Source organism: Archocentrus centrarchus, chromosome 12 (assembly GCF_007364275.1).
Source record: "Archocentrus centrarchus isolate MPI-CPG fArcCen1 chromosome 12, fArcCen1, whole genome shotgun sequence".
Lineage (NCBI taxonomy): Eukaryota > Metazoa > Chordata > Actinopteri > Cichliformes > Cichlidae > Archocentrus > Archocentrus centrarchus.
This window is the reverse complement of record NC_044357.1, coordinates 18,090,433-18,103,273: the sequence shown is the minus strand read 5'-3', so window position 1 is coordinate 18,103,273 and position 12,841 is coordinate 18,090,433. Positions and strand designations below refer to the sequence as shown.

Here is a 12,841-nt window from a genome sequence, read left to right as displayed (position 1 = left end):
TTATTACAGTTTTTTTAACAACACAGCCTACATATAACATTGTAACAACCTGTGAAGAGGTCTTGAAATATTTTAAGAGAAGAAAGTCAGGCATGCAGTATTCACAATTCGCGTGACGTCATGAGTTCTGTGAAACAGCTCCACCCAGTGGAGATCTGTGGCAAAGACCAGAAAGTTCCTGAAGACTCTGGACCTTCTCCAGTTACTGTATATAAACTGGGACAGTCTCACTGCTGAGACAGAAAGCAAGACAAGCAACAAGAGAAGAAAACAGACACCTGAACCGTGTTCCATCTCCCAAGAAGAGGCCTCACCATTCAATACGCTGAAGATGCTGTGCTCTCATGGATTCCAGTCTGCACTCAGTCCATTCGTGGACTTCTACTGGCCTGTACGCAGTCTGTGGCCAGAGGTCAGACCTCTGTTCTACCAGCAGGATCTCCTGCAGAGAAACCTGCACGAGCTGCGCAGCAGTCTGGAGCTGATGGATAAACTTCAACACAAGATCCTGGAGGAGACAGAGCCTTTCCAACCCAGCATGACTGTGCAGCCAGTCTCCTTCCAGCTGGAGAAAGAGAGAGAGAACTTTGGTCTGACGCTGGACACTCGAGGCTTCTCCCCAGAGGAGCTGTGTGTGAGGCAGGTGGGCAGGAAGCTGAGAGTCAGTGGGAAGACAGAGAAGAAGCAGGAGGACGGGAAAGGCTCCTACTCTTACAGACTGCAGGAGTTCAGACAGGAGTTTGATCTGCCTGAAGGGCTGAACCCTGAAGCCGTCACCTGCCATCTGTCTCCAGACGGGAAGCTCCGCATCCAGGCAGCCAAAGCTCCATGTGCTGAAGAGGCAGAGAGAGAGCTGACTATCAAGAGGAGCTCAGAGGATGAAACACAGCAGAGTGTGTGTTCACAGGCAGGAGAGAGCAGGACAGAGACACACAACAGCACACAGGACTAACCTGAAAACATGGACTGAGACATATGTTGATGCCAATGTAAAATAGATTGTTTTGTTTATTCAAATGAAAATTTATGTTATTAAGTGCTTTTTTATTTATTACATCTGATGAAGAATAAATATTTTCAGAGCTAAACTATGTTTTGTCTGTATTTTATTGAAGTCACATGTGAAAAATGACCTGCGTGAATGGATAGAATGGATATTCCAGTAAGAACAGAATTATTAATGATCCTCAAATGATACAATTTTTTTCTTGGTTTCTCTTTCATGCAGGTCTTTCACATAAATGGATCATACACTGATATTCCTATTTTAGTATTATTTTCTCTTCTGAGTCAAAGCAGAATAAATATTTCCATAATTGAATAATTTCCATCAGAAGTGGAATTTGATCATGCAGAGGAAAAACACAAAGTTTCTGTCAACACCTGATGGATTCTTTGAGTGCACTGGTGACATTATTTCTTTTAACACTGTCCAGATAAAGTTTTTGTTTTTAATTCTATGTTTTTTTGTTCTCTTGTGTGTCATTTTCCTGCAGAAGTGCAAGGTTTTTAACTGCACACACGCATGCGTGTATGCGTGCCCACGCCTCAATGAGCTACCTTGCTTTTGTAGAAAGTACCTTTTGTTCTGAATCTTTGCATTCTTTGAGGCACACACATTATCATGATATCATGTTCTATTTACAAATAAAGACTGATGAATGTCTGTGTTGTGTTATTGAGGAGAGAGTGCTGGAAAAACATGGAATAATTGGGTGTGCGTGTGTAACTATGGCAGGGGGTGATTTTGTGGGATGGGGAACACTCAAAGATTTTTACTGAGGTAAATTAGTTTTTGGATTGATCCGGTTTCGTTGTATGCTTGGAGCGAGATGTGGCGGTGTCACTGAATCGCCTTACTGGACCGTGAACCAGTCAGGTGATTCATTCCGGGAATGAAGCAGTTGCTGTTTTGGATGTCATATGTCACGTGATTGTTTTTTTGGCCCAAGCTTCGAAGCACTGGTTCTATGGAATTGTAACCTCAGGGTTCAAAGTACATATCAAAGCTTCAGTGTGGCATTACTATCACTACCCAAAAAGTCTAAAGACTACATGAGTAATGACAGACAACTTCAAATGGTTTCATACTTTGATCTGTTGACAGGAAGAGGTGTTTGATTTATCGAGCATCCAAAACAATATCCCATCAGCGACTCTATCAAGCTTTACATGGCCTAAAATGGTGGTGGAGCCATGCACAAAAACCTGAAGTGACATTTTTTAAACCAGGTGCAAATGGATACTTATGAATAAATGATATTGTAATAAGTGAGATAAGAATCACATAATCACTACCAATAGAAAGAAAATGCATGAAAAAGGAATTAAGAAAGACAGAAGAATATTTTACAGTTAATTCTGTTTATTCCAATCAAAAATGAAAGTCAAAATACAATAACATGTAGAAAAAAAAAATGTATATTGGCATGAAAACAGTTTACACTGGCGTCAACATATATCTCAGTCCATGTTCTCAGGTTAGTCCTGTGTGCTGTTGTGTGTCTCTGTCCTGCTCTCTCCTGCCTGTGAACACACACTCTGCTGTGTTTCATCCTCTGAGCTCCTCTTGATAGTCAGCTCTCTCTCTGCCTCTTCAGCACATGGAGCTTTGGCTGCCTGGATGTGGAGCTTCCCGTCTGGAGACAGGTGGCAGGTGACGGCTTCAGGGTTCAGCCCTTCAGGCAGATCAAACTCCTGTCTGAACTCCTGCAGTCTGTAAGAGTAGGAGCCTTTCCCGTCCTCCTGCTTCTTCTCTGTCTTCCCACTGACTCTCAGCTTCCTGCCCACCTGCCTCACACACAGCTCCTCTGGGGAGAAGCCTCGAGTGTCCAGCGTCAGACCAAAGTTCTCTCTCTCTTTCTCCAGCTGGAAGGAGACTGGCTGCACAGTCATGCTGTTTTGGAAAGGCTCTGTCTCCTCCAGGATCTTGTGTTGAAGTTTATCCATCAGCTCCAGACTGCTGCGCAGCTCGTGCAGGTTTCTCTGCAGGAGATCCTGCTGGTAGAACAGAGGTCTGACCTCTGGCCACAGACTGCGTACAGGCCAGTAGAAGTCCACGAATGGACTGAGTGCAGACTGGAATCCATGAGAGCACAGCATCTTCAGCGTATTGAATGTTGAGGCCTCTTCTTGTGAGATGGAACACGGTTCAGGTGTCTGTTTTCTTCTCTTGTTGCTTGTCTTGCTTTCTGTCTCAGCAGTGAGACTGTCCCAGTTTATATACACTAACTGGAGAAGGTCCAGAGTCTTCAGGAACTTTCTGGTCTTTGCCACAGGTCTCCATTGGGTGGAGCTGTTTCACAGGACTCATGACGTCACTCACGAATCGACACTTCTGTCCATATTATTTTTTCTTTACAAATTTTAATGAATACATAAAATTGTAATAAATTTCGACTTCAGTTCGTAGGTGAGCTAAGGTTTTGCAGTGCTAAATGTACGCTTCTTAGTGGGTGCATGTACAACAGAGTTTACACTGAAAAGACAGACAGTCAAATTAATATTCTGTACTTCATAGAAAAATTAAAAAAAACAATGATTTTCAGAATATTTTAAATTTTCTACGTCTCCTGCGTTACACTGCTTTAGGTTTCTATGTAGTCATTGCTTAAGATGCCCAGTAAACAGTTTCAAAGCACAGGCGTTACGCTCATATTTGAGGCAAACAATTTCCATGCATAATGTGAAAGTGTAACCTTATTTGTTACCAGAACACTTTCGTTAAATGAAACAGTGACCAATCTTTTATGCAGAAGTTAAAGCTTTGTACAAGTCTTTTTCGATTTTAGATGAAAAACTAAGGTTTCTGCGTACTTGTTTTCTACAGGGCGCTTTTTTTAACCGCCTCACAGTAATTTGATCATTTATCCACTAGATGGCAGCATTTCCTTCTTTAACCATTTTCCAGTAACACTATACCCCGTCTCTGAAATCCGTCTATTATACCACATTTCAGCTAGTGACCATTTTAAATACTAAAAACAAATAAATATTCTTGTTCATTTTTACTTTAGGTGTTGTACACCTTCTTATGTATTTGCTGTCTTTTAATTTGCCCTTTCCTTTTCTCTTTTTTTTTTCTTTCATTTTTAAAAAAATAATATTATCATACCGGTTTCACATTTTTATATTAAAAAAAAAACAAAAAACCCACAACCATCTGATGTAATGATGCACATCTGATTGCAATATATTGACTAAGTATGCCATCCAACATTTCCTTGTTTTCCCTTAAAAGAGACCTAATCTGGATGTATAGTTCTGTACATAGAAATAAGTGAGTAACTGTTTACATGTGAAAATAAGCAACCACAAAAAAACACGGACTATACAGACTTTTTTTTTAATCAGTTAATTTTTTACAGGCATTGTAGTATGTTTCATTGATACTGTACTGCACTGAATGTTATTTTCTTCACTTCTTAAGAGCAGTCTATACCTCTCATCTACCCTTACTTTTTCATCTATCCTGATAGCACAGAGCAAAGACTGATATGATGATTCAGAGAAGTAGGGCAGAAACAGCAAGGAGCCAGGTTTTAAACCCACAGTCTTTTCAACATCTACTACGTCTCTCAAGAAAGCAAGACGGATGATGAAACCTCGACTGGCAAATACAGCGTTTTGCTGCTCGGGGATATTGTGTCATGGTTGGTGTCAATATTTTTGACAGATAAAGAGAATATATGAGTTTTTGGAGTGGGGGAGATACTTTTTTTTTTTTGTCAGGCATTCACCTTTGGATGAACTCTCAAAAGTGGAGGCAGGATAGAAGTGAGGAGGAGGTGGAGAAGAATGAAAAGTAACAAAAATAGAGGAAGGATAAGGAGGAGGAAGAGGAGGAGAAAGCAAGGCTCTGCTCCAAGTAAATCATCTGCATTGTTCTCCTAATGCCTCTTATATGCACTGACACCCACATATCCTGAAAGTGCCGGGACAGTGCCGTACACACAAAGAAAATCATAGGCACAGATTCACACACTACCTTGTTACTGTCTTAGTTTGTCCCTCACGGAGATGGTTTTTAATGCACCATAATCCCCCTCTTTCCCTTGAACACATAAAAGACATATCCTTCTATCTGTGTAAGTGGCTTTGACGGCCACCAGCTCATCACAAACACACATGCACACATAGGCGCACACAGCCGCCAGCTCATCAACATGCAGTCATTCCTTTGGCGCTGGATCGCAGGTTGTTAATTGGCTGCCAAGCAGAATGTGTGCGTTTCTCTGCGTATGTATGTGTGTGTGTGCGTGTGCGTGAGTGTGAGTGTTTGTGTCTGTACTGCAGAGCTGGGGTTGCTTAGAAATTCCCGTCACGTCCCGGAGCCTCGATTAAGACGTTGCTCCAGTTTTCGAACAGACAGACATGTGGGGAGGAGGGGAAAGAGGTAGAGAGGGGGAAGAAGATGCAGCAGGGGGGAGAAAGATGAGAGAACTCCAGAGGAGTGGGAAGAGAGAAAGAGAGGTGATGAGGCGGGACTCAGCAAAGAACTAAAAAAAAAAAAAAAAAAGGGAGAGAGAAAGAAGTAAGAGTGAGAGAGAAGTGAAATGCTGCAGTGGTCCTGTGTGTGAGACCTAGAACAGATAACATACTCTCTACTGCCTTTCTTATCACTATGAGAGAGTTGCAAAGTAGAAGGAGGTATTTTAGGTATCTGCTGTAGAGTTCCAGTAGTGGAAGTCCTGTTCATTTTCTGCAGAGACGTTGTTAGGTGACTGGCCTTGATGCACTTCGAAAGCTCAGATAGGATTTATATTATCCTGGCTTAAACAGAAGAGCAACTGTGCTCAAAAAGGGGGGAAAATGTGTTTCTATGATTAAAAAGCCAAAGTCACAAGGAAATAAGCCAACCCAGTCTGAAAAGTTTATTTCAGTCAGAAACAGACTGACAACCTGTCCAGGGTGTACCCCCTCTTGCCCTATGGCAGCTGCGATAGGCTCAACACCCCTGCAACCTTGAATTAGAAAAGTGGAAGAAAATGGATGGATAGATGGATGGATGGATGGATGGATGGATGGATGGATGGATGGATGGACATTTATTCAGTCTCTGATGAATGGAGATGGAGTTGTGTTAAGTGCACTGCACTCGGTGGAAGCTACAGATGTCTGATAAAACATTTAGTAGTTTAAATTAGCTGACTTTCAGAGACTTCTGGATGATGATGACTCTATTACAAAATGAAACTCAGTAGGTTTAGTATTAACTCCTGACCCCTTTTCCCCTCTCCATGTACCATGGGAGCAGGAGAAGTAATGCCAGATATCCCCTTCTCTGTTTTTATATAAAACTATAGTGTGGTGAAATGTTTTCTTCTTAGTAATAACAAAGTAGCAATCTTGGAACCTAGCAGCTAGTCTGGTGTCTTAGCATGTGGGGAGGGGAGCAACAGCCAGTTTTGGGGGTGGTCCAGTCTAGCCAGCAGATGTCCAGGGCAAGCCTTACAGTTCTGCCTGAAGGTCATTGCTGAGTGCCGAAACTCAAATGTCAATGGTCAATAGCCGGTATCCTTGCCTAGTGAATATACATACTCATGTGCAGATATATCTTTATGAAGATTAGTACAACAGTGGGGTCTTAATCATGATGTCAGGATAGGTCACAGTTTTTTTTTTTTTTTTTTAGCACTGATACTCATCAACTAAGTAAAGCAACCAACATATTGCTTCCAATCCCCTAATCAGTGCATTCTGGATACTAAATGCTTGATTAATTCTGTATAGCTCAGCCAAAGTGCACAACGACAAAATACAGCACATCCAAATGCTGTCAAATTTTAGGCATATGTGTATCTTAGTATACATTGCATTCTGCAGTAATAAAGGGATGGAAACACATGACTGCCTGAATAACTAATGGCCATAACATAAATCTAGAAAATCCCAAAGTTTTCCAGAAGAATCATGGACTTATGCATTGAGGACCAGACAGAAAAACAAAATCTGAAAGAAAATTTGGAATTCAGAGTGTGGAAAAATACTTTCAGAGCCAAGTGAGTGACAGAGAGAGAGAAGATTAGGTGAAAAGTGAAATAAGAGCTAAACAAAAATACAAGAAGCCTGAGAATACTAAAAGGGAGAAAAAAGTGGGGAAACAGCACAGAAAAGACACTTGCAGTTGCAAAGAGAGAGCAGGCTGATAATCTGCAGGTTAGAGATTATAAACCTTTTCCTGATGCTCTAATAAAGCCTGCAGAGACTGTTGGATGTATCTAGGTCACATGTATATATACTGAGTCAGACTCTCAAATGCATGCATATACTGTAGCAGCACATAGACACCACAAGATTTACTAGACATCCCCTGTTATGTAATCATGCCAGAGAGAGAGAGAGAGAGACAGAGACAGGAAGAGGCAATAATCAGACACTGCTCACAGCCGTCTGTCAGACACTGACAGCGGCCATGTTGCTCTTTCCAAGCTGTGGCATCCAAATGGCTTGTTTTGCTTTTATGTTGACACGTTGCCATTCTTTATTATTTATGCAGTCAGATGGTGGCAATAGACCACAACTGCTCAGACGCTTCATGACAGACAAAGCTTTGCGTATCATGAAGATTGAACTGACAAAAAGTGCATAAGGTCAATTGCACAAGCTTGTAAGATTTACTATGCTCTTCTGTGAATGCCTTTTTATTGTTGTTCTTTTCTGCTTTGGTGACCTTGATCCTCTATATTTTCCTATTTTAAAAATAAGACTTTTCTCACTACTGCCCCCTCTCTGCAAGAGTGTGTGTATGTGAAGGACTAAGCCTAAGTGATCTTAAGGTGCTATCATGTTTGTTTGATGGAGGATAATTAAATAGGTAATAGAACCAAGCCTGCTCTCATCGCTATCGATTCATTTGCAGCACTCAAACACACACACACACACACACACACACACCCGGCCAATACCCCAATGCCTCAGGTCTCTACAAGGAGATGTCTGCTACTCCCACATCAGCTATCAGCAACCTTTCATGTTTCACTGGGCTTATTTAATCTAATCCATATTAGCCCCTCAGTCCCTGTAGTGGGCCAAATCTATACATAGCTCTTTAAGGAAAAGGATTTGTCTGATGAACAAATAACATTGCAAAAGACCCACCCTTACTCATAAGCATTATCCATTCTTGAAATCCAGAAATCTGAAGCAACACTAAACCACAAAGAAGTGCCCAACACTGAAGGTGAGAAAGTTTTATTTATGTATTAAGAAACAGCTTTCAAATTCGTTAAAACTTTTAATCTCAATTCCAAAGAAGCTGGGCTGCTGTGTATTATGTAAATAAAAACACAGTACAGAATGTCTCAAAAAGGTTTACCACTATGTAGCATCCCCACTTCTTTTAACAACAGTCTGTGAACATCTGGGAACTGAGGAAACCAGTTGCTGGCCTTTTGGGAGAGGAATGTTGTCCTGTTCTTGTGTGATATAGGATTGTAGCAGCTCGACAGTGCTGGGTCTTCTTTGTCATATTTTTCGTTTCATGCTGCGCCACATGTTTTCAGTTGGTGAAAGGTCTGTACTGCAGGCAGGCCAGGTCATCGCGCCGGACTCTTCTACCAATAAGCCATGCTGTTATAATAGATGCAGTATGCAGCTTAGCATTGTCTTGCTGAAATATGCAAGGCCTTCCTTGAAAAAGACGCCAATTGTATGCAACCATACAGTATGCTGCTGTGCAATCTGTATGTACTTTTCAGTATTGATGGTGCCTTTTCCGATGTGCAAGCTGCCAATTCTATAGGTGATTCCAGAGATGCAGGCTTTTGAACTGAGCACCGATAAGCTGGATGGTCCCTCTCTTCGATTAGTCTGACCACTGAACAATTTTCCACTTTGCCTCAGTTCATTTTAAATGGTCTTTGTCCCACGTTCACACTTCTTTTTTGCATGATAGAACTTTAACCTGCATTCGTGGATGACAGGGTTAACTGTGTTCACAGGCAATGATTTCTCAAAGTATTCCTGAACTCATGCCAGTTTTTAATACAGCGCTGCTCGAGGGCCTGAAGATTATTGGCATCCAGTATTGATTTTTAGCCTTGTCCCTAGGACACACAGATTTCTCCAGATTCTCTGAATTTTTGGTGATATTGTGTACTGTGGATGATGAGATATTCTGTCTTTGCAATTTGACATTGAGGAAGATTATTCTGAAAATGTTTCAAAATTTGTAGACATACTTTTTTTGCAGATCAGTGAACCTCTGCCCATCTTTACTTCTGAGAAACTCTCCACCTCTAAGATATGCTTTTTATATCCAATCAAGTTACTGATCCATTGCCAGTTAACCTAATTAGTTGCAGAAAGTGTTCTAGCTGTTTCTTTTTAGTTCCACTTACTTTCCAGCCTTTTGTTACCCCAATGTTTTTAAGACATGATATTGCCATCAAATTCAACATGAGCTAATATTTTTCATGAAATAGTAAAATGGCTGAGACTAAAAATTTGATATGTTTTATTGATATGTTCTGTTGTGAATAAAATATGGGTTTATGCAAATCATTGCATTCGTTTTTTTTAACTACATCTTATACAATGTCCGAACTTTTTGGGAATTAGGGGTGTAGATAAAACCAAACTGTCTGCATGGAAATGACGAGGCACAGCAATCTGAATGATCCTTTTCCTCCTAAATAACCGTAAATGTATTATAACTTATATGAAGTCATAAAACACAAAAAAAAAACACTAAAAAGGAAAAAAATTAATTTACTTTTTCATTTCTCTCTGATGATAAAGTGCCTGTTGTGTTTGCTTTTTCAAAGTGTATCATTCAATTTAACACGAGTGTCGTAAACCACAACATGGTTCTTTGCTCCATGCAAGCCTTTGTTCTCTACATGTGTGTGCCTTTGTTCTCTGTAATGTGTTTTGTTTGTCCGTATCTGTATGACAATGATTAGCGTTGATGGATGATAGTGACCTAATAATTGTGACAAGGACACAACATTAACATTGAAGCAGGGACAATGGTAGTGCAGCTGTGTGGCCACTGCATTATTCAGACAGGATGGCTAACAGAGACAGAAGGGGAAGGGGAGAAAATGGGAAGTGGGAATAAGAGGAGTCAGGAAGGAAGGATGGGGGAAGAAGGGGAAAGAGGGAGTGGGGCTAGGTATGGAGCAATTTATATATGGAAATAGACTGGTGAAAGCAGGGAGCACAGATATATGTATAGTACAGAGAGGTGCTTGTAATGGAGGTAACAGACATTTAAGACCAGGGATGAACCAACACAAAGAAAGGAGATGAATTTGTCTCTGAAGGCTGTTATATCCATCCATCCATCCATCCATCCATCCATCCATCCACAAGGGGCAGCAGTCTAAGCAGAAATGCCCAAAGTCATATGTAGAAGGTTATTCAACACACATCCATTTTTTTTGACTGCCTAACCAAGGTCACAATGGAGCTGGAGCTTATCCCAGCCAATCAACAGTCCATCACTGAGAAACAGCCAACCATTCAATGTCACAATCACAAAGGCCAATGTCCAAATGATGATTATTGTCTCAAAGTCACTGGACTGTAAGGCAACAATGATAACCACTTCACCATCTATCTTAAATACTAGATACTACTGCCACTATAACTAATAATGAAAAAATGATAATAGTAATGTGCATTGTGACCAAAACTATACTAGTACACCAAAAGCCAGACTCCTAAAAAAAAAGTCAGTCTTGAAGTACAATAGCAATCATATTTGGCTTTAATGTACTTAAATAAGAATAACCCCCCACCCCCACCCCCACTCACACACACAGTTATTCTTCACAACTCCTCACTGTCTCTCCCATAAATCTAACACTATAGGGACACCTAGATAAAGCCTTTCTTTGCCACAATACTGATGTTATCAATGCGGTCTTCTAACAAGAAATAAGACAAACAGGACCCAGAGGGCTGTTTTATTGATCCTAACACAGTATCTGTTCACTCCACTGCCATCAAAACTTGGAGCAAATATAAAACATCATTTCATCTTATCCATATTGGTCAATTTTGTTTATACAATTTATAAACTTGCATTTGTAGACCAGTTTTGCCTGTATAGGATCGGGTTAGAAGTCAGTGAGGTTTGGTCAGTGAGGTCATGGGGTTCAGTATTCCAGTTCCATTCTTTGGTCCTATCATGGTCTATTTTGGGGTTTGCTATATGCAAAATTTTGGTCCATCTTGCCTTTGGTGTCAGTGAGCTGATAAAATATGCATAGTTTGGACTTTTCACCTTTCCGATTTTTATTCCTTGTATAAATCAAAGGAAAATGGAGCCTTTTATGGTTGGAGCTCATCCATGTTTGATGTGCAGCCAGGAGGGAGACCTAGATAATAGAAGCTATCAGAGACATCCAGCGCTCTGCGTGTGTGCGTGCATGGGCGTGTGCATGCATGCATGAGTGTCTATCCTCTTTCGGATTCTGTTTCATTCGCAGGCATTAATGGATTCGAATGCATTATGACATACACTTCCAGATGTTCTGACACAGAGCTGAATGAGTTTTCATACACATGCACACAATATGTGTTTTTAATAACTGCATTTAAAAGTTGACAGCAGTAAAATTCAACAACTTGACATGGAATATGCCACAGCAGCAAATGAGGTCAAGCAGTCAGGAAGCTGGGATTCTTCTATTTCAGTTGAAGCTGTTAAACCACACAAAGACATTTGAATTGTATGCCAGTAATTGTCCTTCTATTAAAGCTTATAAATCATTCAGTCATTACTTATCTATTCATACAAATTCATCCATTCAAAGTAATTCAAACAGTCATTGATTTTACTGCCAGGGATACTTCAAAATCAGAGGAAATTACCGTGAGCAAAGTGATCAAAGCAGCACAGAAATGAGTGATTCATCAACAGCTGTGGATAATAGCTAATAGTCTGTAGGGACTGTCCTCATAGAAACTTCACTCTTATCTCTGTTTCTGCATTTTGTCATTGCTCTTGGCTACCTCTTGCTGTTGGAGAAAATCAATAGTCATTTTAGAAACATGACTTAATAATGACTTATTGCACACTGTAGTGAGCAGTAGTGGAATTAAGGTCAAAAACTGAACACGCATTTCATTTAGATTTATGCTCATATGCAACTTGTACTAGCCATTATTCTTACAAACGCCAGAAAACCTTCATTGCAAACACCCTTGCTGTTAACCTTTTAGAATTTTGCGGAGATTAGTTATGATAGAGGATAAAGAAGATTATGTTTAGGCAACTGGAATAGATAAGTAGTTGAGACTGACACCTCAATTTATAAATGATTGAACGATTAGCCTTATGCAAAAAAAAAAATGTGAGCACAACAATGCAATAAAAAAAACCCAAAAAACCAATGCAATATACACTCGCCAGTCACTTCATCTCATCTTCATCTGTAGGATTTACAGACGAAGCAGAGAATGGTCTGAAAAAGAGAAAATATCCAATGAGCAGAAGGTCTTTGTGCAAACATGCCTTGTTGATGACAGAGGTCAGAGGAGAATGGCCAGACTGCTTCAAGCTGATAAGAAGGCAACAGTAACTCAAATAACCATTTGTTACAACCAAGGTATACAGAAGAGTATCTCTGAATGCAAAACACATGGCTACAGCATCAGAAGACCACACTGGGTGCCACTCATGTCAGCTAAGCACAGGAAACAATTCACAGACTCACCTAAACCAGACAATAGAAGACTTGAAAAACAATGTCTGTCCATCCATACATCCATTTTATTTCACTTATACAGGGCTGGGCTGCGGGGGCAGCATCCTAAGCAGAAAAGCTCATTATCTCCCTCTTCAGGGCCACCTCTTCCATCTCATTCGGGGGGACACTGAGGCATTCCA

General features: G+C 40.5%; 2 protein-coding genes across 2 annotated transcripts; one reads left to right on the top strand and one right to left on the bottom strand.

Annotated features, from left to right (window-relative positions):
• Positions 1–254: 254 nt before the first annotated feature.
• LOC115789544 (heat shock protein 30-like) lies at positions 255–975 on the top strand. Its single transcript, XM_030743003.1, has one exon. It carries the CDS (start codon positions 332–334, stop codon positions 950–952), a length of 621 nt encoding a protein of 206 aa, XP_030598863.1. The 5' UTR covers positions 255–331; the 3' UTR covers positions 953–975.
• A 1,467-nt stretch (positions 976–2,442) lies between these two features.
• Positions 2,443–3,177, bottom strand: LOC115789520 (heat shock protein 30-like). The gene has a single exon (XM_030742968.1). It carries the CDS (start codon positions 3,100–3,102, stop codon positions 2,482–2,484), a length of 621 nt encoding a protein of 206 aa, XP_030598828.1. The 5' UTR covers positions 3,103–3,177; the 3' UTR covers positions 2,443–2,481.
• Positions 3,178–12,841: the final 9,664 nt, after the last annotated feature.